Source organism: Mirounga angustirostris, unplaced genomic scaffold (genome assembly GCF_029215605.1).
Source record: "Mirounga angustirostris isolate CCGP_5_RB_7025 unplaced genomic scaffold, mMirAng1.0.hap1 SCAF_12, whole genome shotgun sequence".
Taxonomy (NCBI): Eukaryota; Metazoa; Chordata; class Mammalia; order Carnivora; family Phocidae; genus Mirounga; species Mirounga angustirostris.
The window spans coordinates 5,033,438-5,060,825 of record NW_026991720.1 but is presented as its reverse complement, the minus strand read 5'-3'; the positions used below and the strand labels follow the sequence as shown (position 1 = coordinate 5,060,825).

The window sequence follows — 27,388 nt, the reverse complement described above, 5'->3', positions numbered from 1 at the left end:
GTGTAACACACACATCCTGCCTAATTTATCTCGATGATATAATGGATGAAATTTCCTCTTTTTCCTAATATTCCTAGGTGCCAGGCTAAATAATTTCTGAAGTTTTACAATCATCTTTATAGGTATTTATAATAGAAAAATAAGTCAAATTACAAAATGTATATATTACCATTATAAAAATTATTGGACCAATACTCCGTATCTAAGTAAAATGTAACTTAAATTTAATTCACAGCACTTCAAACCAAGCCAAATCATCCATATCTGTGGTCTCTCAATTTTAGTACTTATTTTACCAAAAATATGGAAATGTGTCTTTAACACCTTTTTTCTAGATTGCTTTAGATTTTATTGCTGTAAGTGGCATATGCAACAGTATTTTGAATTCAACAAATCTAAATTTACTTCAGTTGTCATACCATCTTTTCCTTTGTGCTTTTTACAAATTTTTAAGTAATATAAAATTTTTTCATTATTTATTTTTTAATGTGTTAGAACTTGAAGAGGAAAGATATTTCTTAAAGTTTATATATAACACAAGATGCAAAAAGGAGCAATTTATTTATTACTATTCAAAACAATTTAGTTAAAACAAAGAAGGAGATGCAAAACTACAGAATAGATTGGTAGCAGGACCAAATATTGTAAAATAAGACCAAATTCTAGGAGAAATATACCCGATTTCAACCTATCATGGAAGATTCAAGTGAAGTATCAAAAATGGCAATAGGAAAATCTTAAATACGCCATTTGTTTTCCCAGATAAAAAAAGGTTTTTGACTTTTTTTCTGTTGATAGAGATGGTGGTGGATTCTTTTTGTAGGGAGTAAAGCAGCTGAAGGGGAGGCCTGCGGCATTACGGTTTGTGGTGTTTAAAATATTCTCAAAAAACAGAAGCTTTGCCTCTACATAAAACAAATAAAAACAAACTGGGATTTATTGCTCAAAATATAAATTACATTGTGATGAATCCTCATATGATGACAACATTTTTCTTTAACATCGCAGTGTGTCATCAATACCAGTTAAACCATACATTTGTGGAATTGTTCCCAAGAAGAACAGATGAGGGTCCACTTCCCCATTAGGAGCCAAATGTCCGTGGCAGCCCACAAAATGCACATGTCACATATCACAATTCAGTCAAGTCACAGACCCACTTTTCCATTATCCATGCAACATAAGACTAAGAAACACTAAAAAGTAATTTACCAAACTCCTCTCAAACCAAAATACAGGAAGCTATTGCATATTTTGAGACTTTAGAGAATTTACATTTTTATTGTCATTAAAATGAATCAAAGAAAAAATGGTTCAGTGCTCTTTAATAAGGCATTGGGTAGCTTAGAAAGAACACACTTGTATCACATTAATCTTTTATTTTACATTTTGCATAGGTCTAAATGGTAAAAACATGTGCATGAGAAAACTACAAGTAGAACAATAATTTTTTAACAAGTATGACACCTTACACTGGAAGCAGCAACTGTTTATTCTAAATTATACAGTATCAGAAAGTTAAAATTCAAACTTATCTTGTTAGAATACACTGTTTCCAAATCAATGGTCCTTACAAAAATTAAAACAAATACTTCACTATTATTTAACCTTTAGAAAAGTGGCCAAGAGGGGCGCCTGGGTGGCTCAGTCGTTAAGCGTCTGCCTTCGGCTCAGGTCATGATCCCAGAGTTCTGGGATTGAGCCCCGCACCGGGCTCCCTGCTCCACAGGAAGCCTGCTTTTCCCTCTCCCACTCCCCTGCTTGTGTTCCCTCTCTCGCTGTGTCTCTGTCAAATAAATAAATAAATATTTTTAAAAAAGAAAGAAAAGAAAAGTGGCCAGGCAAGACTTGATGCCATTAAAAAAAAAAAAAAAGTGGGGGAGAGGGGGCAGGGGGGTGGGGCGGAGCATGGGTGGCTCAGTCCATTAGGCCTCCAACTCTTCTTGATCTCAGCTCAGGTCTCAATTGTGTTGGGCTGCACTATGGATGTGGAGCCTATTAATTTTTTTAATTAAAAAAAAAGAAAAAGATTTCTACTTGTGAATTAGATACTGCTGCTTCACTATATAATAAAAATTATTCTAGAAGAGGTAGTTCATCACACTTAACATATACTACAAGGTTCTATAAGAAAAAAAGATGTAATTAATGCCACCTGAGGTTAAATATATTAAAACACATTAAATACATTTAAATATTAAATATTTTAGATTAAGTAAGGTGATAGTTTAGTTGTGCACACAATGCAGTTAATCCTCTACTATCACAGTCTTACTTAACAAAAAGAGAACTTGTATTTAACTCATCAAACTTTTTCTCTCAGCTTGAAACAAGTTCTCTAAAGCACTTTAGCTACATTATAGTTTGGGGCTTTTTAAAATTTCTTATTAAATTCTAGTGGATTACCAGAAGAGAGAGATTAAAATGCTGGTTAAGAAACCAAAGGTCGTACTTCTCCTTTTTTTCTTTTCTAACTGGGAATTAAACACCCATGAAGAAATAGGTGGAAATCCTCAAACCTGTAATGAAATACTTCAATCAAAATGTTTTCAGAGTTTTCAAATTATATAAATATTTCAAAATGTGTTAAATCCGTATTACCCCTTAAAAATTTTACAGAAATATACCTATTCTTAGGTACATACACACAATTTATACAGAACTGGAATCAAAATGCTGAATTATTCTAGAATAACTAATACTACTACTTAAGAAACTAAGTGAAAAATCTTGAGAACCAAGGAGGCAAAGATATTACCATTACTCTATCAATTAACTTCCAAATCCAGAATATAAAACTTTTAAGACTGTGTTCTCTCCTTATTTTCAAACCTAAATTTGATTCCGTGACAAAAACACACATCTCAATATCCACTGCCTTCACAGGTAATGCTTTAATACATAACAGAGAAATAAAATAGTTTTTTGTTTATTTTTAAGGGTAACAAGCCAAGCCACCCTCCGGAATTAGATGCAAAACTATGATCCTCTGAAAAGAAACGAAAACTTTTCACCTTTAGGGCATTTGGAGTTCTGGCTTTTTATTGTCATTTTACATTTTGCTACCAAGACTTGGATCAGCCATATTACCCTGCCAGAGCCAATGCCACTTGATAGGAACACTTTCAGCCTCACCATCCAACCTCCGGCAGCTCGATTCAAAAAGGCAGGCTCCATGGCTCCCAACCAAGTCCTGCCAACCTGATCCCACGGCAGCACCCATACAAGACAAAACAAATGAGCATTAAGATTCTTCCTTGCAACTTCTCCCACGGCTCTGAGAATCTCCCGCCACACACACCCACCACCAAACACATATACAGACACACTTGAGGGAGCTTACAAGAAAGAGGAGGGGGAAGGTAGGTGGAGGAAAAAGCACGTCTAGAGAAAGTAGATCCGTGTGTAGCGGGCGCCTCAAAAAGGTGGGATGGATTTCTCCAAAGCCCAGATCGGGAACCTTGCTACAGACAACCAACAGAAAGCCCTCAAAGTTAACTCTCTGCTAACCGTTTACAGGAACTCTCCCCTCTGAGGCTTAATTTCAAGTAAGTCCATGTTATTGTTTTATGCTATTTAATGAATTTTGTTAGGAGCCAAGAATATAAAACAAAGGGAAACAAACACCTTTCGAATCATTTTGCATCAAAATGGTTAAGACCTTACGTTAACCCTACCAGTAAGTCTCCAAATCCTTTCTAATCTAATATCCCTGGAGTAAGAAGGACAAAATTGAAATATTAACCACCTAAAACGGTCTTCAATGTCTACCAAAAATTTCCTACTCAGGTCTCACTCTCCAAAACCACATCCTTTTTTCCCCATTTAACAAGAATTTTTCCTGAAACAATCCTACTTAACATGGTGCGACCATTTTTGTCAATTTTTTCTTCCTCTTTTTATTTATAGATGTTTATCTTTTTTTTTAAATATATGGTTTTGTTTCTTTTTAACCACCCTTTCCAAACCTCAAAACAAGCATCTGTAATTATGGACAATTACCCTCCTGCTCAATAAACAAACAATTCCACTTTTCCTCCTCAAACTTTCTAATCCTCTATAAAGCTGGCCAAGTGTTTTGTACTCCTGGCACTGAACAAATAGAAATATTATGTAACTGTTGTCTACCTCTGTTGTTCTAATAAACTAGCTTAAATGATGATTTAACAGGGGTATTGGTTACCAAAGAATATTTTAAAGACTATCAATGGGGGGGGGTGGGTAGCAGGGTAAATGGGATCCAAGTTCTTGACTTTGTTTCCACAAAGGCCAGGTCAAGAAATCTCCTTTTTCAGATCTGGTATCCTATAAAATATTACCAACTCAGATAATAGATCATCATCTTTCATGTACTATTCTTCAAATCTAAAGTTATAGTAATCCTGCTAAACTTCAGAATGAAAGTGAAGGAGTTAAGATTTAAACTGTAACCAAGAAAACAGCCCTTCTATAAAGATGCTGACTGCTTGACCAATATGTGTGTGCAGATGGACAGACTGCACAGAAACCCAAGTTTTTTGGTCAGAAACAAACCACTGAAAAATAATCTATTCTTTTATTATAACAAAGTCAAACAATTCCAATAAATCTATAATGAACTGTGAAATTATTTTAAATGGTTTTAGAAGACACAGTGCAAAACAGTTTCTAGTTTTTATTTCCACTGTAACATAATAGGTTGCAAACATGAATAAAATTCTACCCAGTTCAATTCCAAGATTTTTATTCTAATTAAATTAACTTTTACAAAAGTCTTTTAGAAAATGTATGCGACAGACAAAAATTTGCCAAGGGTAAAAACTACTCAGTAAGATTTAACAAAAATGCTGTATTTGGAGAAATCATTTTTATTATCATCAATTAACAGACTGCCTTCACTTAATCATTTTGGTCTTGAAGCAAAAACTAAGATGCTACACAATGGCTTACTCTGTGTAATGGAATCTTGTCAGCAACAGAAAGATTAATCAACTACCATGGCTTTAATTAACTTATCACTTCCCCTCATCCACTCCATGGTTCCCCTCACTTCCCCCACAACTTCCCCCACAATCCTAAATATCACATGCAAAAGCAAGCTACAAAAAACATAAGCACAGTGCAGTCAGGTACCTTGTGGGAGCATATAGCTACCACTATAAATATTAAGCGATAAAAGCAGTAAGAGTTAAAGAAAGGAAATATGTGGTGGTAAATAAATAGAACCACTATGAGTTTAGGTAACACTTTTTTGTGTTTTTTTTTTTTTAAGATTTTATTTATCTATTCATGAGAGACAGAGAGAGGCAGAGGGAGAAGCAGGCTCCCTGCGGTGCAGGGAGCCCGATGCGGGACTCGATCCCAGGACCCTGGGATCATGACCTGAGCCGAAGGCAGACGCTTAACCAACTGAGCCACCCAGGCATCCCTAGGTAACACGTTTATTTGTGACTCTCGAAGTATTTAACTATTTTTCATTAACACTGAAATAAGTTAACTTCTCAATATATACACTGATAGAAGGTTCATTACTAGTCTTAAGTTATTAAAAAAAAAAAAAAGGAACAATACCATGATTAAAACGTAAAGGAGTTTCTCCTGTTGTACACTACTAATTGAGAATGGGATTGAACAAAAAGGACATTAAATGAAATGTTCTACCTTTCCAAAAAAACAGAAATCCTAATGGCATTGTTATCCTAATCTACAAAGATTTTTCTTAATTCTCTTCTACTAAGAGGTGAATAAAACTGAATAACTTACACAAAAGGTAATTTTCTATATAGCCAAAGGAGGCAAACTACTTACATCCAATGTCTTAAAATGTTATATAAAGAGCTTAAATTAATAGGAAAAACATTAAGAATTCTCCTCCTCCAACAAACTATGCACAAAACATGACTGAGCAATTCTCAAGAAATATAAGTAGTGAATTTCAAGAATGTTCAATACTCCTACTAATCAAATAAGTAAAAAATTAAAACTGAAATATATAGTTTTCAATTACTAAACTAAGAAGATAAAGGTTTTTAATGTACTATATATGACCAAGGTTCAGTGAAACTGGTCCTAACACACACTGCTGGTGACATTAAAATCTGATACAGCCCTTTTGGGGGAGCATTTTAAAATTTTAATAAAAATAGTTATTTAGTAGGAACTTACTGAGTAACAGACACTGTTGCAAAGTTTTCAGAACATGTACCCTCTTGAATTCTCTCAATAACCCTATGGCAGGGATTTTATCATCCTCCCCATTTTATAGGTGAGTAAACTAATACAGAGAGATTCAATTTTTTTATACCAAGTCCCACAAGCAGAAAATAACAGTGCCAGAATTTCAGACCCACCAATTGGACATTAGAGCACTCACCTTTATGGATCAAGAATCACAAAAAGCTTCTTTCTTTTAAGCTAGTGATCCTGCCCATGGAAATCTGTCCTATAAAAATAATCCAGGGGGCCTGGGTGGCTCAGTACGTGAAGCGTCTGCCTTTGGCTCAGGTCATAATCCCGGGGTCCTGGGATCGAGCCCTGCTTGGCGGGAAGCCTGCTTCTCCCTCTCCCACTCCCGCTGCCTTGTGTTCCTGCTCTCGCTATCTCTCTCTCTCTCAAATAAATAAAATCTTAAAAAAAAAAAAAAAAAGTTAAAAAAATAATCCAAAAATACGCAAAGGATTTTATCTACAAAAAAGTCTGCCAAAGCACTTTACATGGTATAATAATAAACAAAATAATAATATTAAGTAGAGAAATAGAGGTGACTGAGGGGTGTTTACATCAGTTTACTCAGTGGAAAATTAAGCACCTTTCAAAAATGTTATGGAGATTAACAACATGGAAATTTTCTTCCACATGTCAAGGCAGAAAGTAGGTTACAAAATTCTATATATACCATCATTAATACAACAAAAACAAAATATGCATATGAAAAAAGTTGGAAAGAAAACAGGTCAAAATAACAGTGTCTTTGTTAGAGTGGAATGAAAAGGGCTAAATTTTTATTTCTTTTTCTTCATGTTCCACATTTTCTATAACAAAAAACCAATTTTTTATATGGAAAAATATTTGAAATAAGACTCCTATGATTAGAAATGCACAGGTTCTATGATGATAGAAGAAATTCAGATTCAAACTGAAAAGGACAAGTGTTTTGACATGTTTTAGTAAACAAAAGGATAACCTAGTTATATTTTTAAAATTTTAGAAAAGAATTATAATCTCAATCATGGTAATTTTAAACTAAATGAATTCTATTTTAACCTAAGTTCAAATTAATGCCAACCCATCACTATTCTCCCAAAGACCCTGAAAGAAAAGGCCTACATTTGACAATAGCCTCTTAACACAGGTAGGTTAAAAGTTACCCTGAACTGGATTAGGATTCAAAAGTACTAGGACTGGGAAGAATATAAATAGATCTCATAAACAGAGATTCGATATAGAATTCTGGCGATAAGCAGAGCCTAAAAATAATTTTTAAAATTTGAAATGATCATTAAGTTCTTCACCCGGCATCATTTTCCAATGGCAGCACTGGCAAATACCCAGAATCTCAGGATACTTGTCACCCGCTAACGCAGTGTTGCCAGAGCCCAGCTACTCCTCACGAACAGTTCCTCCTGCCCCAGGAACAATGAACCAGAACATGAAGAAGCTAAACAAGGGTTAGTTGGAGGAGTAAAGGGTCACTAAAGAGGATAGTACGTGGGTTATATGGTAAAGACAAAGGTGGGGCGCCTGGGTGGCTCAGTCGTTAAGCGTCTGCCTTTGGCTCAGGTCATGATCCCAGGGTCCTGGGATCGAGCCCCACATTGGGCTCCCTGCTCTGCGGGAAGCCTGCTTCTCCCTCTCCTGCTCCCCCTGCTTGTGTTCCCTCTCTCGCTGTGTTTCTCTCTGTCAAATAAATAAAATATTAAAAAAAAAAAAAGACAAAGGAAAAATAAAAGCAGGGAAGTTAGGCCAACAGTAGAAAGGGAAAATAATTCCTGATTTAAATTAGTTACTTTCAGGGGAAAAAAATCTACACTCTGGTTTATTCCCAACCTTCATTACCCTTACAAAAACCAAATCCAACAAATGTGTAAACATAAGGATATCAAAAACTTTGCACACTGTTTACTGGGGACACAATGTTGAAAATCATAGGCACCATCTTCAAGAAGCTCAGTCTGATCTATTATTTCCTTCAACTGTGTCTTAGCTTACCTGCAAAAATCCTGAAGCTTAGAGTAACAGTTCTCAGTCTAGATATTGCAACATAAGGTTTGCCACAAGTACTTTATTATTTATATTTGAAGTACTGAAGTTTGTGAAAATTTACTTTAAAATAAATTAGAGCAGTTAGGGTTATCCCTGTAAGAAACTCACTCCCACTCGTATTTTAACATGCTTTCTTGGGTATAATCATAATATATACTCTGAAATGCACATTACCCACAATCTATCAAAATCTGTTAATACTCATACAAGAGCACCTTCCCTTGAACATCATCTGTCAAATGATTTCCTAAAAGAATAAAGCACTGATGCTGTGTTTACTTCTTACTTAAACTGTTCCGTTCAAGGACTCAGGGTTTTTTTCAAAGTTTTGTTTTGTTTTGTTTTGTTTTGTTTTAGAGGGGGCAGGCGGAGGGAGGGAGAGAATCTTAAGCAGGCTCCACACCCAGTGCAGAGCCCGGATGTGGAGCTCCATCCTACAACCCTGAGATCATGACCTGAGCCTAAGTCAAAAGTCAGATGCTTAACTGACTGAGCCACCCAGGTGCCCCAAGGACTCCGTTTTGAGGAGATAAAAACCTCCATCTCTTTCTGGAACCAAGGCAGTTTCCTTCAGATGGTACACTATCTTTAGAAGAAAGTTTCTTTTCTTTTTTTCTTTTTTTTTTTTTTTTAGTAAGTAGGCTCCACACCCAATGTGGGGCTTGAACTAACCACCCTGAGATCAAGAGTCACATGCTCTACCAACTAAGACAGCCATGCGCCCCAGAAGACAGTTTCTTATTCTGGAGGCTATGAACTTCTACAAAACTTTTAGAATAAGCTTCACTAAAACCTCCCCCTTAAATTATACAAATTTGTATATCTATATCCATGCATGCTTTCTTCTGAGAATGTGAGGATATATCCAAAAGGATCTGTAACTCCAAAAAAGATTAAGAACCCCCCCAAGATTTAACTCACACTATGATGATCTGATCAGTTAGGCAGTTTTCCTTTCTTAAGCTTCCTGCTTAATTCCTCCTATTTAATGTTAATAAAATTAACAAATCGAATAAAGTGCTTACAGTATAAGTGCTTTACACACATTAATTTATTTAATTTTCACAACAACCCTATGAAGTAGGTACAATTATTATCCCACTTAGATCAAGCAACTGAAAGCCCAAGAAGTCATTTGCCAAGTGTCACAGAGCTGTTCTGTTTGAAAATTGTAAAACTTCTCAAAATGAGAAATGGCTATTTGCTGTGTGCACATTTCCTTCTTCTCTTAGGTAATATATCTTTCTGTTTAACCCTCACCTGAGTCAGAGAAAATGAAATGATTTTGTTGTCAAAGACTCATCTCTGCTAGGCTGCCAATCATGCAGGTGAACTATTCAATTTGAGAAAGACCTTAAAAGTAAGGGGCACCTGGGTGGCTTAGTATGTTAAGCACCTGACTTGGGTTCAGGTCATGATCTCAGGGTCCTGGGATTGAGCCCCGCAATGGCAGGGAGCCTTCTCTCTCACCCCCTCCCCCATTGTGCTTGCTCTCTCCCTCTATCAAATAAATTAAAATTAAATTAAAAAAAAAGATTGATTTACAGATTCAATGTAATCTCATGTATTGATATAGAAAGGTATCGGGGCACCTGGCTGGCTCAGTCAGAAAAGCATGCCAACTCTTGATCTCAGGGTCATGAGTTCGAGCCCCACGTGGGATGTAGAGATTACTTAATAAAATTTTTAAAAGAAATAGTAAGGTATCAATTCTCTCAAGAGTGACCTACAGATTCAATACAATCCCTGTTAAAATCCCAATACATTTTTTGTAGAAACTGGCGGGCTAACCATAAAATTTACATGAAAATGCAAAAGACCTATAACAGGCAAACAATTTTGGAGACCACCACCAAAGTTGGGGGAATTAGACTACCTGATTTCAAATTTACAATAAAGCTATATTAATCAAGATAATATAATATTACCATAAGGATAAACATACAAATCAATGGAAGAGTCCAGAAATAAACCCACACATTTATGATCAAGTGATTTTCAACAAAGATGCCAAGACAATTCAATGAGGAAAGAACAGTTTTCAACAAATGGTGCTGGATGGGCGCCTGGGTGGCTCAGTCATTAAGCGTCTGCCTTCGGCTCAGGTCATGATCCCAGGGTCCTGGGATCGAGTCCCACATCGGGCTCCCTGCTCGGAAGGAAGCCTGCTTCTCCCTCTCCCACTCCCCCTGCTTGTGTTCCTGCTCTCGCTGTCTCTCTGTCAAATAAATAAATAAAATCTTAAAAAAAAAAAAAAATGGTGCTGGAATGACTGAACATCCATACACAAAATAATACACTTAGACCTTACCTCACACCATATACAAAATTAACTCAACATATCACTGACCTTAATGTAAAACCTAACACTATAAAAGATTCTAGAAGTAAACATAGATCTTTTCAATCTTAGGCCTCACAAAAATCATAATTCCATAAGGGAAAAAAACTGATAAACTGGACTTCATCAAAATTAGAAACCTTAGCATTTCAAAAGACATCATTAAAAATTGATTAAGAGGGGCGCCTGGGTGGCTCAGTTGGTTAAGCGACTGCCTTCAGCTCAGGTCATGATCCCAAGGTCCTGGGATCGAGTCCCGCATCGGGCTCCCTGCTCTGCGGGGAGCTTGCTTCTCCCTCTCCCACTCCCCCTGCTTGTGTTCCCTCTCTCGCTGTGTCTCTCTCTGTCAAATAAATAAATAAAATCTTTAAAAAATAAATAAATAAAATAAAATAAAAATTGATTAAGAATAAGCCTCAGAGGGACGCCTGGGTGGCTCAGTCGGTTAAGCATCTGCCTTCGGCTCAGGTCATGATCCCAGGGTCCTGGGATCGAGTCCCGCGTCGGGCTCCCTGCTCTGCGGGGAGCCTGCTTCTCCCTCTGCCTCTGTCTCTCTCTCTGTCTCTCATGAATAAATAAATAAAATCTTTAAAAAAAAAAAAAAGAATAAGCCTCAGACTGGAAGAAAATATCTGTAAAGCATATAACTCATAAAGGACTTGTATTAAAAATATAAAAAGAACTGCTTCTCCTTCTCCCTCTGTCTGCCGCTCTGCCTACTTGTGCTCTCTCTCTATCTCTGTTAAATAAATAAATAAATAAAAATATAAAAAAAAAAAAAGGGGGGGGGCGCCTGAGTGGCTCAGTCGGTTAAGCGGCTGCCTTCAGCTCGGGTCATGATCCCAGGGTCCTGGGATCGAGCCCCGCATCGGGCTCCCTGCTCGGCGGAGAGCCTGCTTCTCCTTCTCCCTCTGTCTGCCGCTCTGCCTACTTGTGCTCTCTCTCTATCTCTGTTAAATAAATAAATAAATAAAAATCTTTAAAAAATATATAAAAAGAAGGCAAACTATGGCTATAGTTTAAAAAAATGGCAGTAGTTGCCAGGGGAAGGAAGGGAAGGGTGAAATAGGCAGAACGAAGGATTTTTTGGGCAGTGAAACTATTCTGTATATTAACGGTAGATACATGTCATTACACATTTGTCAAAACCCATAGAATGTACAACACCAAGAGTGAACCCTAATGTCAACTATAGACTCTGGATGATAATGATGTGTCGAGGCAGGTTCATCAACCCTAACAAATGTACCTCTCTAACAGAGGGTGTTGATAATGGGGGAAGCTGTGTATGTGTGGGAGTAGGGATTTCTATGAGAAATCTCTGTATCTTCCTCTCAGTTTTGCTGTGAACCTAAAACTGCTCTAAAAAAATAAAGTCTGATATGTATACATATATATAATGAACTTTTATGACTCAAAACTAAGACACATACACACCCAAAATGGGATAAATATTTAAATTCATACTTCACCAATAGAATCGATACTTTATCATAGAAATGGCAAATAAGCCTTTGAAAAGATGCTCAACATCATAAATCATTAGAGAAATGCAAATTAAAACCACAATGAGATATCACTACACACCCACTAGAACAGCTAAAATCAAAAGGATTTACAATTCCAAGCATCAGCAAGGATATGAACCTTTATACAATGTTAATGAGAATATAAAATGGTACAGGAACTTTGGAAAAGTATAGAAGTTTCTAAAAAAGTTAAATATACACTAACCATATAAGCAAGCAATTTCTATTCCTAAGTACCTACCCAGAGAAATGAAACTATTTGTCCAAAACATTTTCCAGCATTGTTCACAGGAGACAAAAAGCTGGAAACAATCCAAATGTCCATCAACTGGTGAACTGATAAAATGTGGTCCATCCATACAGTGGAATACCACTCAACATAAAGAAACAAACTATTAATAAATGCACAACATGAATGGACCTCAAAGACATTTTTCCAGGCATAGGTCTACATTTCGTTGTTAGCTAATGGAATCTAGGATAAGTACTAGTTATTAACAAAAAAGACCATCATCTCTGGATCTTAAAGTGTAATCTCAAATGTCAAACCTGGCTGTCGGTGCTCCATTTCCTAATCCATAAATTGAAGACACTGGAATTGATGACAGTGAAGGTCTTTCTAGTTCTGAGGTTGGATAATTTGAAAACAAAAGTTAGGCAAGTATTATTTCTTGATGAAAAAGAGTATGGAAAATCACTTTGGGTTCTCATTCTGGTCCCTGTACCATGACACATGGGATATATACTCCCTCTGTACCATCTTCCCTGTTGTTGCCAAGGCTATTTTCTAACCAAGTTACATTGTCACTCTTCTGTTTAAAATCTTCAATGGCTCCCTACTGCCTGCAGTAAATATTCAAAATTCCCAATTTACTTTCCCTCCTCATTTTCTCACATACTAACCTGGGTTTTGTTTGTTTGGTTAGTGTTTTTTTTTTACTTTATTGTGGTATAACTGACAAAACTGTAAGATATTCCAAGTGTACATCATGATTTGATATACATATACACTGTGAAAGGGTTCCTCCCATCTAGTTAATACATCACCTCACATATTTATCCTCTTTTTGTGTGTGAAAACATTTAAGTTCTACTCTCACAACAAATTCCAATTCTATAGTACACTGTTATCAACTATAGTCACCATGTTATACGTTAGACCCTCAAACTTAATTCACAGCTGAAAGTTAGATTGGAGTTTCTTAAAAAGCAAAGACCAGAGTCAGACACACCTGGACCCAAATCCTGACTGCATCACTTACCAACTATGTGATCTTCCTGAACAGCTCCTTCGCCTGTGAAACAGTATTACCCCCCTCCTCTCTTCAGTAAAGTTTGTTTTCATTCTTCAGGACTCAACTCAGATGTGGTTTGTTTTGTTTTGTTTTTTAAGATTTTATTTATTTTTTGTCACACGCAGAGAGTGTACAAGCAGGGGAAGCAGCAGGCAGAGGGAGAGGTTGAAGCAGGCTCCCCGCTCAGCAGGGAACCCGATGCGGGGCTCGATCCCAGGACCCTGGGACCATGACCCGAGCCAAAGGCAGACGCCTAACCATCTGAGCCACCCAGGCGCCCCCAACTCAGATGTTTTCATGTCTTCATTCCCCTGCCGTAAGTTCTTCCTTCTCGAGCTCCCTAGCACTCTGCACAATGTTCCATCACAGGACTGGTCACTTTCTAATAGTGTGCACTGAACTGGTAGAAACTGAGGGTAGGGGGATTGTCTTATTTTGGTTTCTCCAGTGCACAGTGCATACTAGATGCTCAGTAACATCTTCCTTGGGTAATTAATAGAAAACAAATGGACAAAGTAACCCAGACTGAAAATAAAACATGTTGTAAAAACTTACTTTGAAAAAAACAGATTTTAAATCATCTATAATCTTACTAACATTAAATACCAATTTTAACATTTGATGCCTTTCCTCCTTTCAGGTGGGCAGAAGAAAGGAAACAAGCATGAAGTACAGTAGAGAAAGAATCAAGAACCCAAGCCCTAGGATTCCTGTATTATTTCTACCTCTGGAAAATGTTTTGTATATTTAACAGCATTATTAAACACATCACCTTAATCAATATGTTGTAGTATAGCAGTCTACCAGATGGTCATATTCAATTATAGATAAAAACAAAACATAACAAACCTCCATATAGGTAACATACTCCAAAGTGAAATACGAATTTTTGCATGAAAATAAATGTTACCCTGTGTGGTGTTTACTAGTGCTCTTCACCAAATATCTCTAGTTCTCCCTCCAGAAATATGATAGGAGTTCGCTTCTGTGCCCTCATGATGTTAGGTGCTACCATGTGACTTTCTCAGGTCAATGAAAGGTAAACAGAACCAACATATGCCATTGATTTAAGTCTTTAAGAGCCAGAGCACAGGGGCGCCTGGGTGGCTCAGTCATTAAGCGTCTGCCTTTGGCTCAGGTCATGATCCCAGGGTCCTGGGATCAAGCCCCACATCGGGCTCCCTGCTCAGCCGGAGGCCTGCTTCTCCCCCTCCCAATCCCCCTGCTTGTGTTCCCTCTCTCATTGTCACTCTCTCTGTCAAATAAATAAAATCTTTAAAGAAAAAAAAAAAAAGAGCCAGAGCACAACCTACGATGTTCTCCTTTTCCTGCCTTGGCAACAGTGGAGGACAGAGATGGGGTCCCCCTCAGCCTGGTACAGATGTTGTAGAGCAAAGCTTCCAAGCCAGCCCATGAGGAACTCATAGCACAAGCAAGAAATCAACTGTTGCTGACTGAAGCAACTAAGACTTGAGGCTGTTTGTTACTCCCACATATTCTAGCTATTCTGATATACACTATATAAAAAAGTTTAGTATTTCTCTACATCATCCCAATCTCCAGTTTTGAGAATGTTCTGCACAAAGTTGGGACTCAGGTTTATTAGCAAAATTTTTACATACGGAATGAATTTTAGGATGTCTTTAAGAGGAAGAAAAAAAAGACAGTCCAAAGGTTAGCAAAATAAGCAAATATTTTCAATGAAAAGATTTTAAAAATTGAAGTAGCTACACATAAAAAAGGCTAAAGTATGTAGCATAGCATAAACACGACAGCATGCTATCATTCCCCTATTTACCCAAAATAAATCCTTCCTCTACTTCCTCACCCTGCTGAGGGCAACAACTAGGACTCAGGCGGGGTTCCACAGAACACTGCAAGTAGTCACTACCAATCAACTGAGGCTGGCCCTCAGTATGAAATCTATCTGCCATCTCAAGCGGTTCTGTATCATCATTCTCACACTCGAGAAGTCTCTAGAGTTAAACTGGTTGCTCACAGTGGTGGAGACTACTGTCTGTTTCTGCAGTGTCCACTCCCTCCCTTAGCAACAACACTCTAAATCTATTCTAGGCAGCAATGCACTCAGCTAAAGGACTATGTTCCCAGGCTCCTCTGCAGCCACACATGGCCATATGACTAGGCTCCAACCAATTACAAACAAGCTGAAGCATATGGTACTTCTCAGAAGGGTGTTTTAAAGACAGGAATTGCACCCTTGGTCTACTCTTCCTCCAGTCTACTTCAACGGACATGGGTGTAATGAGTAGTCCTCTAGGAGCCATCATGGAGTCTGAGGGCAAAGGCCATATCCTAGAAACATCTGAGCAGAGAGAGAAAAGGAACCAAGTCCCTGATGATTCTGCAGTGCAGAGACACCAAACCAGAACTAGCGCCCACCCTCCAGACTTTGATGTGAGAGAAATAAACATTCCTAGTCAAGTCACTGTTACTTAAAGTGACACATAAAGTGTCACATAAAGACAAACCTAATCTAGGCCCAGGAACAGAACCCAGGTATCCCGACACAGAGTCCATAAACCTCCAGATATGTAGAAGATATCTGTAAAAGTCAAAAAAGTAAAATCGGGGCACCTGGGTGGCTCAGTTGGTTAAGCGACTGCCTTCGGCTCAGGTCATGATCCGGGAGTCCCTGGATCGAGTCCCCCATCGGGCTCCCTGCTCGGCAGGGAGTCTGCTTCTCCCTCTGACCCTCCTCCCTCTCATGCTCTCTGTCTCTCATTCTCTCTGTCTCAAATAAATAAATAAAATCTTAAAAAAAAAAAAGTAAAATCGTATCTTTTGAAAGCTGATAACCATAATTATTTCCTTTCCATTACATATTATCTAATTATAGTCTGATCTACACTGTGACAGCTAAATTTTTAAATACGATTTAAATTCCCCAATAATAAAAATCCCAAAATACCTTAGTGAAATGAGGGGCAAAGGTTAGGGGGCAGCCTCATTTAACTATCTCAGTAAAAGAAGTTGGAAAACAATAATGATTTTTATCATTTTATCATTTGTATCTCGAATAGTTTTTGTTCTTACAATGCCTTAATTCACAAAACCATCTGCTTCCATTTTATAACAAACCACCACAAAATCGAACAGATTAAAACAACACTCAGCTGGCTGGTTCCTCTGCTAGTTTTACCAGTGGTCACTTTCGTAGCTGCATTCAACAAGGAATTTGACAATAGGCTGAACTCAGTTGGGACACTGGGATAACTGGGCCTCTCTTTTTCATTGTAGTCCAGAATCCCTCCCTGTGCACATGGTCTCTCCAGCAGGGTAGGACCTACCTTCTTTCATGGTGACGAGGGCTCCCAAGTATGCAAGAGTGGAAGTTCCTGGCCTTCTTAAAGCTTTGGCCCCACACTAGCACAGTGCCATTTTTGCTGCCTTCTACTGGTTAAAGTGAGTCACTGGGCTAGACAAGATACATGGGGTGGTGACCATACAATAGCATAAATCCCAGCAGGCATGGTTCATTGGGGGTCACCAACATAACAGACTACCTTTTCCCCCTTTATTTACTATGCAGGTTAAGACCTTGATGGATGATCTATGGCATGCGATCACCTCTCTGAGGCTCAGCTGTCTGCAAATGAGGGACTAGATGAAATGTTCTTAAAATGCTCATCTGGTTTTAACATTTTATGAGTCTCTAAGTATGTACGTCTGATATGAGAAAAACTTGGCCATACTAACCAAATACTTCAACCTTGGTAGAACAATTAGATGATGAAGCTTTAAGGTAAAAAATACAATTAATTCTTTAATATGTTTCATATTGTTATTTTATAATGCAACTGGAAGCTAATCCAGACATGTGGTATACGCCACTAGGATCCCCAAGATCAGGAAATCAAGGAAGTTGTTTGTTCATTTGTTGGTAGGCTCCACTAAAAGATGGAATCCACAAAATCACAAAGACTTCCTATGACCACTGGCTATACTGCTTCTCATGCAAATGATTACACTGAGATGCAAAGAGTAAAAACGACCCAGTATGAAAGACATAAATCATTTTAAAACCACCTGATAGGAAGTCTCATTTAGGAAGAACTACTAATAAAAACAGCTGGCACAGTTGTAATATAAAAAGATCACTATGACCACATTCACAAGTTTGGATAATGAAAAAATTTTAATAATTCTGTACTAACAGTACTATATACACGGTTCTGAGGGAATTGCTTTTTGTTGTTCTTCATGTGTTCCTCATAATAAGAAACATTCTATAGAGATTTCTGCTGACCTAGCTTTTTTATCTTTCTTCTTTTTGTCTTTATTAGGGACATCTGTACAGAAAGGAAATCTTTATTGTCCTTTCCCACCCCTAATAACTACTACATTATTTTATGCCATGACATTTTTAGAGTAAGTCTGGCATCTCATCACGTCTGTAACTAACAAGTTCTAGGATATCAGGCAAATGATTGATTGATAACTCATGGTAGTGGCAATAACAAATATTAGCAAATTCTTGTAATAGTACCTCTTAATAGCACTTAGTTTGTGCCAGACACTGTTCTAAATTCTACACATACATAAATTCACAACAATCCTAAACTAGGTGTGCTAGTATGTTTACTTTGCAGATGAGGCAACCAAGGCAGCAAAAAGTCCAGCAACTTCCCAATATCAAACAGTTAATAAGTAGCAGAAACTGGATTTGAACCCAGGCAATCTTGGTGCTAGAATCTGTGATGTCCCCCAGAACTTGGTTTTCTCATTCCTAAAACAAGATTATGGTTTTAAGCTATTGGCTTTTTAAAAACTGCATAGAGAGCACCTGGGTGGCTCAGTCAGTTAAGTGTCCAACTCTTGATCTTGGCTTGGGTCATGATCTCAGGGTCGTGAGATCAAGCCCCGTATCCGGGTCCATGCTCAGCACAGAGTCCGCTTGGGATTCTCTCCCTTTGCCCCTGCTAGCTCTCTAAAATAAATAAAAAGTGCATAGATGTACATACAAGATTATATACTCCACAGAAGTATTAATGATGCTATGTATTCTTCCAAATAATTTTCTTTTTTTTAATTTTATCATGTTATGTTAGTCACCATACAATACATCATTGGTTTTTGATGTGGTGATCCACGATCCATTGTTTTCGTATAACACCCAGTGCTCCATGCAGTTCGTGCCCTCCTTATTACCCATCACCGGGCTAACCAATCCCCCCTCCCCCCTCCCCTCTAAAACCCTGTATGTTTCTCAGAGTCCATAGTCTCTCATGGTTCATCTCTCCCTCCAATTCCAAATAATTTTCTATACACAAAATACATGCATAGTTTGGGGTTGTGTGTTCTTTACAAAATAGTACTAAACTTACTGCTTTGCAACTTTTAGAAAACTTTTCCTCAAGTTTACAAATGTATCATAGACATTCTCCCACTTTGGTACCCACAGGTCCACCTCTCTGTCCTGAGAAAAACTGCATGGTGGTGCACTGATGGGTATTTTGCTGTAGCCAATTTTTCTCTACTTGTTTTCTACTTTTCTCTGCTGCCATGAGCATCTTTGCATGTATATACTTGCCCATTTTGTAGGAGCATATTCTGATTTCCTTCCTCATTTCTATGGACTTTCTTGGTCCCTCCCTTCCCACCCCACCACCATGTCCTAAGAGAAGTAAGCATCCTAATTCTTTTACTAAATTCCACACACCCTCCATATTCTCAGTGACTTCAAGGAAGTCACATCTTTAATCACCTATCCTAATCAAGCTCCTAAGCTTCAATGCTACACCCCCAAATACTCCCAGACGTTTCTATCTCCTCGACATCTATGCCAGAAACTTCAAAACTCCTCCTCTGCATTGACTGAAATCTCTCTTCCTTTCCATCCACATTACCAACAATATACTGTCTGCCTTGATCACCTCACACCATGACTATTACAACAGGCTGTTAATCTCTGCCTCCAGGTAACTCCTCTCTTCATATTATTACCAGTGTGGCTTTCCTAAAATAACTGCCAGCAAATCACCAAGTACTAGAATACCTACATTCAACTGTATAAAACGCACACAGAATACAAAGTAATTTAATAATGTTCCTGTCCTCTGGAAAACTGCAAATATCTGCTTTTAAAACTTTAATTTATAAAATAAAAGAGGGGCGCCTGGGTGGCTCAGCCATTGGGCGTCTGCCTTCGGCTCAGGTCATGATCCCAGGGTCTTGGGATCGGGCCCCACATCGGGCTCCCTGCTCCGCGGGAAGCCTTCTTCTCCCTCTCCCACTCCCCTTGTGTTCCCTCTCTCACTGTGTCTCCCTCTGTCAAATAAATAAAATCTTTAAAATAAAAATAAAAATAAATAAAAATAAAATAAATAAAAGAAAAGAACCTGGGGGCACCTGGGTGGTTCAGTCGTTAAGGGTCTGCCTTCGGCTCAAGTCATGATCCCAAGGTCTCGGGATCGAGTCCCGCATCAGGCTCCCCGCTCCGCGGGAGCCTGCTTCTCCCTCTCCCACTCCTCCTGCTTGTGTTCCCTCTCTCGCTGTGTCTCTCTCTGTCAAATAAATAAAATCTTTAAAAAAATAAATAAAAGAACCCGCTGGCGGTCCATAGATTAAACCTAACCCACAAGGTGTAGTCCCAAATAGTGTTTTAGATCTTAATGGAAGATACTTAAAAAGATACTTAAAAAGAGATTTCACATAAAATTCCAAGTCCCCAGTCTCTGCGGAAAAACCAGAGTATCTAAAAACAACATCTGATAGTCTCACATGGCAACCATCAGCCAGAACTGTCTATCAGTTGCACCTAAGCAAGGCATAGATTCCTAGAACCCCTCAGGCAGTTTTTACTCACCATTTTTTCCCCAACTCAAGGCCTTAAGTTATGTCAGCTGTCATTCAGGATCTTACAAGCTACATGCAATCATTTAAATTACCTACCTGGTCCCTGTAAACAGTTTATAACCCCTGGACTACAAAGCCCAAACTCATTAGCCTGGTATTCAAGGACCATCATGGCACGGCCCCAACTCCCACATTAAGCCTCTGTTCTAGTCACACTCCACCAAGAAAACACATTTTACACTTCCCGCCTCAATAATTTCAGTTACATTGCTACCCCAGAACACTCTCTAACTTTCTCACTGTGCTTGGCTAAATCCTATCAATCCTTCAAGTTCTAACTCAAGTACTGCTTCCTCCAAATCTTTGCAGAGACCCCTCTTGGCCACAAGAACCTTCTTCCAGAGTTGACTGCTCACCCCAACATACACTTAACACTTACATGCTCCTTGAATAACACGTGCCAAATGAAAGATCTAAAAAGTTATAGAAGAGTACTTCCCGGGCTTCTTAAACAATTTCAGCATTTGTGTATCAGACATAGTTACTGCTATCACAAAATTAACAGCAAAAGCAAAGTCAAACAATTTTCCCATCTTTTACATGAGATTTTTCTCTAGACAAGTGCGAAAAGAGCTGTGTCATTCCTGTTTCTCTTGTGTTAAGTCCTTCGAATTCTGCAAAGAGAGAGACTGACACTTCCCATCACAAATTCAGAATTGGTCTTTCTACTAAATTTTCACACTAACCACAAGCATACATTTATATGCAGGCCATCGCCAAAAAAAAAAAAAAAGAGAGAGAGAGAAAGAGAAAAAGAAAAAGAAAAAGAAATTGTCCCTATTTCACTCCATAACTTTTGCAACTCATACTGCCAAGAAGTTCTGAAAATAGACACTGTAGCACAAACATGATAAAGACAATTTTTAAAAAGAGGAGGAAGGGATTAATCAGCTTGCTGAAATTAAAAGATGGGACAAAACAATAAAGAAAAAAGAAAGGGAAATACACACAACACACAGAGACTGGTAAATTTATTCTATATCAGCTAAAAACTACGTTCAGTCCAACCATCTCATGGATTAAAAACTGTATCAAATCCTACCCAAGGTATCTCACACCTCCCCACCAGGCAAGAGCACAGAGAGCATCTAATATTATCTATAACTAAAAACTGACCTTTTTTTTTAAGATTTTATTTATTTATTTATTTATTTATTTATTTATTTATTTGACAAAGAGCGAGCACAGGTAGGGGGAGCAGGCAGAGGGAAAGGGAGAAGGAGGCTCCTTGCTGAGCGAGGAGCCCAATGCAGGGCTTGATCCCATGACTCTGGGATCATGACCTGAGCTGAAGGCAGACGCTTAAAGACTGAGCCACCCAGACGCCCCACACTGACCATTTTCATTTTGGAAATGAGGTTTCATGGAAGCCCCTCAGTCATATCTGCAAGAGGCTTAAGGAAACAAGGTTGGACAATCACTACCTGCCCAAAGGAAATCTGATTGTGGCCTGGGGAATACCATGAAGTTTTGCAAAAAGGTGGGGGAGAGAGGAAGGGTAGAGCAGTTTGTTTGTCACCCTGCAAATGGACTACAAACCTGGCGTGGCAGAATTAACTGATAGTAAGAAAATGTATTAAATCACTGTTTTCAGAATGGGAAAAGAAACTATTCTTTTTTTTTTTTTTAAAGATTTTATTTATTTGAGAGAGAGAGACACAGCGAGAGAGGGAACACAAGCAGGGGGAGTGGGAGAGGGAGAAGCAGGCTTCCCACAGAGCAGGGAGCCCAATGTGGGGCTCGATCCCAGGACCCTGGGATCATGATCAGAGCTGAAGGCAGACGCTAACGACTGAGCCACCCAGGCGCCCCAGGAAAAGAAACTATTCTGATACTTTTAAATTTACATGGAAACCCTTGTTTATCAAATTTACATAATAATAACCAATATACTGAACATAAAATTGTACATTACACTAATAACATATTCTCAAAGACTAGAAATTCCATGAACAAGACCAACAGGACAAGAGCAAACTACAATGAGGTCAGGTTAGAGAACAACCGCTTAACAGATGAGAGGCTGCCATTCCTGGACCAGCTTTTCAAGTACATTAAAACATTTCAATGCCTATTAAGTGCCAGAAACCAGTAGCTGCCAAAATTTCCATGTATCTAATTTCTTGAAAAATAAGAAAAAGAATTACTATCATACAAATTTGCATTATCTCAAGAAGCATGAATAATAGTGGTATCTTCCAACTATAAATTGTTGCTTTATGAAACTGCATATATTACAATGCAATACACCTTTTTATTACTTATTTCAAGTTCACAGCTATGGAAATGAGATTTTGTTGGGGGAGGGGTCTTACAAATATAGAATAGCAACAGTCGGGCGCCTGGGTGGCTCAGTTGGTTAAGCGACTGCCTTCGGCTCAGGTCATGATCCTGGAGTCCCGGGATCGAGTCCCGCATCGGGCTCCCTGCTCGGCAGGGAGCCTGCTTCTCCCTCTGACCCTCCCCCCTCTCATGTGCTCTCTCTCTCTCATTCTGTCTCAAATAAATAAATAAAATCTTTAAAAAAAAAAAAAAAAAAAAAAAAAGAATAGCAACAGTCATCTGCTGCAGAGCCATTTTTTTGCTGTCCCTTGTATGACATCACTGGTTGTGCCCAATTTTCTACAACAATAAGGCTCAAGGTGGCTTTCTAATAACAGTAATTGCTCTCTGAAAAGAAAGTGGTTCAGAATATAGTTTGGTTTTTTTTTGTTTTTTTTTTGTTTTTCAAAAAGAGTCAAGGATAGTGCCTCAGAAATCCTATCCTCACCACCTGCTTCTCCACCACCCCCACCCCCACACCCACCCACCCCATCCCTAACATTAACTTTGTTGACTTGGTAAAAAATATGGTAGAATGGTTGTCTTCCCAATTTAGTAATGTGAATATATATTCCCAAGAAGGAAAAATAAAATCAAAGCTTTGGGAAAAGTTTCCCAAATATTAACAGAAAATTAGACCTCTAGTATGTGCCTACTCTGTGGCAGGAGCTTCTTCACCAATGGAAAGACCTGTATCTCTGATAAAGATTATAAGCTATTCCAAATAACCAATTAGATAGTCCTTATTGCCAAGGAGAACTTCTAAACAAATGTAAACTTCACTGTCCCACTTCACGTTTGTGCAACAGGAAATCCTAATTTATATACCTACTTTTCAAACTCTGCCTCTAAGATCAATAGCTACAGTTCAAAATTCTTGATTTTAGTAAACAACTTTAAGATAACAATAGTTAATTAAAACTAGTTAACTATATAGCCTAGACTTTCTAAATGTGATAAAACAAAAATTATCTAACAGTATAAAACAAGAAAATGCTAAGTTTACTTACCTAATTATTAAACATTCAAAAATTCAAACTCAAAAAAAAGTGTAATTAGCAGTGCATGGCCACCCTCTTTTTCTAAATCCAAAGACAAAAACACAATCACACTTAAAAAAAAAAAATAGTGTCGTAAGACATCTTCTCTAGCGTAAAACAACCCACTTAGTGACCATCTAAATAACATGGACAATTTAAAAACTTGTATCTCCACTGCATTTCACAAAAAAAAAAAAAGAAAACATTATTTTTCATTTCTTAGATAATTATTTGCAATCCCCTGTAATTTTAGCATTTACAAACCTAATTTACATTTGTTACACTGCAGTTTCACTTTCAGGATCTTCACTACCCAACTGCAGTCTTTTCTACAGTGTATCCCAACACTGTACTGAGATACACAATTGAAAATGCTTCCTTTTGCTTTCCAGCTCACATATTAGTTTCCACTTGTATGTTTCTAAAACAAGTAGAGACTCCATTCCCTTCAAAAGACACACCAAATTTTTTAAAATTCACTAAAAAGTTTGGAATCATCAAAGTTACCACTAAATTTCGTGTGAGGAATGCTGTACCAGTTCTCAAATCCAAGAGAGAAAAGTTTCCTAAGACTTAGAATTGTACTAAACATTTCCCAAAGTGTTGTTTTTATAATGTTAGCATCACTCTGTAGAAATCTGCAAATTTCTCAAAGGGCCACTTTTTCTTTATTCATAAACTGAGATAAAAATTAAAATAATACAGTGGTAATACCCTAATCCAACCTTCCCTCCGGTACACCCAGGAGATGCACTAATACAAATGAACTCCCTTCGATCTCAGGGGAGCTGTGCATGTGTTTGTGCCTGTGTGTGTGTGTTTGCTTGTGTGTGTGCGCGTGCACTTGCATGTGTATGGGTGAGGGGCGTGACAACAGATGGGTCCACTCTTCCTAGAGTAATAATTTAAAAGCCAATCTAAAACATACAATAATCCCAAATTAATATTCAGAAAGAAACCAAGAAGAAATAGTCAAAATGGGAAGCAATTAAGTTAAAACCCGGGTAGGGCTTGATATGCGTTGCTCTAAAGGATACAAAAAAGTGACAAAGTTTAAAGTTACTTAAAACTCCACCTTCCTCCTCCAAATTCCACGTAATAGGGGAATAATAATGGCATTTTTACAGCAGACACTTCATTACAATGCTTGCCAGTGGCATAATAAACCCTAACTTTGTATCACAAAGAGGCCAATGCAATAACGTATACATATCCTGTCCTTGTTTCTCTCACGATTGGTCACAGGTAAGAGCTGGAAATAAAACATGGAGGCAGGTTAAAGGGCCTGAATCATTTTCATAGTAACAGGAGAGCAAAGCAGAAAAAGAGAACACCCAGCCGGGGCTTCGTGGGTTTCCCACTACCCTGCTCTGCTCTGCCTCAGTGAACACTACTGTTTTCTTTACTGTGCCTCCCCAAACGTGACACTAACAGGACTAAACGAACGCGCCCGAACGACAACAGCACAACAGCAGACTCTCCGTAAACGTGCCGCTTTCCTGCGCGTCCCGGTGCCCCTGCCACCGCCGACAGTTCAATGAGACGATCATATAGCGAAATGAGTAAGCAATACACGCCATTCTACAACTTCGAAGACATTCACAGCTCCTCCAGAGCACCCTCCAGAGCCACGAGAGCTGAGCGACTCGCGTTTCTTAATTCCCAGGCAAAGTTGCCGAATGGCCATTTTGCAAAGAGGCACTGCCAGTCCTCGAATAGCCCGAGCCCAAGTCCTCGTGCGCGCTGGAAACCAAACGAAAGCCCCTCCCGAGCCGGTCCCGGCTCAGAGCGGCGACTCGGAGAGAAGTTGGGCAACATTCGCATCTGTCCTCTCTCTGAATAAATGTGCTCTCGCCGCTCGGCCTGGTGTGGGAATCCTGGCTACGCCTCCAAAACTTCTGCACGCTCTGGCCTCAGCTGCGCGATCCCACAGGAGCCGAGCTCCCCCGCGCTGGGCAGTGCGGTTCGGCGGTGGGGGAGGGGGACAGGAGGAAGTCGAACGACTTCCTAACGTGTCGTTACAGGAGGCAAGCGCAGGTTTGGGAGCACGGAAAGTTAAGGGGGCAGCCGGCTGACAAAGGGAGGCAGCGCGAGTTCCTCCCGTGCCCTCCTCCCCCAGCGACGCCGGCGGGGCGACCACCTGGCCCCGGCGCTTTGACAGCTCCGCGAGTGTCCCGCCGCGGACTGCTTGGTAGTTGACAAGGCGCTCGTGCGGGGACGACCTAGGTGTGCCCCGCTGGGGGCTTCTGCAGTGACCCAGCTCGGCCGCGGAGAATCTACGGGAAATCTCTCCAAAGACAGAAGCACCAGGAAAGCCGGCGCAAGGGCCAAACTAGAAAGTAAAGTGTGGCGGCGGCGGCGCGGGCCGTCGGAGCCCGCTGGGCCGAGTGGGGTGCGGGCGCCCGCGGGAGGCCGGGCCGGGCGGCCGCGCAGGGGGCGCGGGGCGCGGGGCGGGCGGGCGCCCCGGGCCGCAGCCGCGCGGCCGGCGGGCCCCACCCCCACCCCGCGGGGGCGGCCGGGGGCGCGCGGGGGCAGGGGGCCGGGCGCGCCGGTGACAGCTCCGGCCCGGCGCCGCGGCTGGCTCCCGGCCTGGCTCCCTCACACTCAACTTACTTCTTTCTGGCTCTCTGGAAAGGGGAAGCGCCATCTTTGCGAGGCCGGCCCCGAGGTCTTTTGTCTGCGGCTGCGGGGCTCGGGGCCGGGGCTCCGGGCTCCTCGGGGGGTGGTGGCGGCGGCTGCGGCTGCTCCGCGCTCCTGTCCTCCTCCGACGACATCCTAGTCACCAGGAAAGACACATGGATCCCGGTCCTCCTCCTGGGGGGCTCCTCCCGCCGCCGCCGCCGCCGCCGCGGCCGCCGCCGCCGCTGCTGCTCGGGTTCCTCCTCCCCGGCTCAGCCTCTCGCATTTCCCGCAGCCCCGGGAGCAGCAGCAGGTACCGGGAGAGGCGGCAACATGGAGCGAGCAGGACACGCACTCACACACATACGCGCGGGCGCGCGCACCTCGGCGCGCAGGGGCCGGGCGGGGGGCGGGGGGGCGGGGGGCGGCGGGCGGGGCGCGGACGGGAGGGAGGGAGGGGCCGGCCGGGCGGGAGGTGCGGGCGGCGGCGGCGGCGGCGGCGGGCGGGGCGCGGGGCGCGGGCGGGGGCCGGGCGGTGCGGGCGGGCGGGGCGGGGCGGGGCGACTGAGGGGGCGCGGGGGGCGCCGGCCGGGGCTGCGCCCGCGCCCCTCCCCCAGCGCCCGCGGGCGGGAGGAGAGAGCGGCCGCGGCGCGGGGGGCGGCGGGCCCGCCGGCGGCGGCGGCGGGCGGGCGGGGGGTCGCGGCCCCGCCGGCCGCCCCTCCCCCGCGCGGGCCGCGTCAGGCCGGGCGGCCGCGGCGAAGTTTTGACAGCTGCTCCAGTTGTTGTTGTGGGTTCCGGGCTGCGCGAGCGCCGGCCCCTCAGCGCCCGCGCCCGCCCTCCCGGGCCGGGGAGGAGGAAGTTTTGCGGGTGTGCGTGTGCCACACACAGACACACACACACGACCGTGGCCGTCGCGCGAGGGCCGCGCCGGGTCTCCCCCGGGCGCCCCGCACCACAGACCTCTCAAACTCGCCGCCGTCTCGCCCACACACGGCCGCCGCGACGCCCCCGCCCCCTCCCCCACTCCTCGGCCCCACCGCCCCCCGCGCGCCGCCGCTGCCACTCACAGGGCTCGCTCCGCGCATGCGCCGCCCGCGGACGCGCCGCCGCCGCTGACCTCACCGC

The 27,388-nt window shown here is 41.1% G+C and overlaps 1 protein-coding gene across 12 annotated transcripts in view; it reads right to left on the bottom strand.

The window, feature by feature from the left end:
* Positions 1-26,659, bottom strand: part of KMT2C (lysine methyltransferase 2C) — a 270,063-nt gene extending 243,404 nt beyond the window's left edge. For 10 of the 12 annotated variants that reach the window (XM_064575700.1, XM_064575697.1, XM_064575702.1 and 7 more), the window contains exon 1: positions 26,258-26,658. In XM_064575700.1, the coding sequence (XP_064431770.1) occupies positions 26,258-26,418 (161 nt within the window). In that variant the 5' untranslated portion in view covers positions 26,419-26,658. Of the gene's footprint in view, positions 1-26,257 lie in introns of all 12 variants that reach the window. The other 2 variants (XM_064575699.1, XM_064575698.1) reach the window with 1 other exon arrangement.
* Between the last annotated feature and the right edge of the window lie 729 nt (positions 26,660-27,388).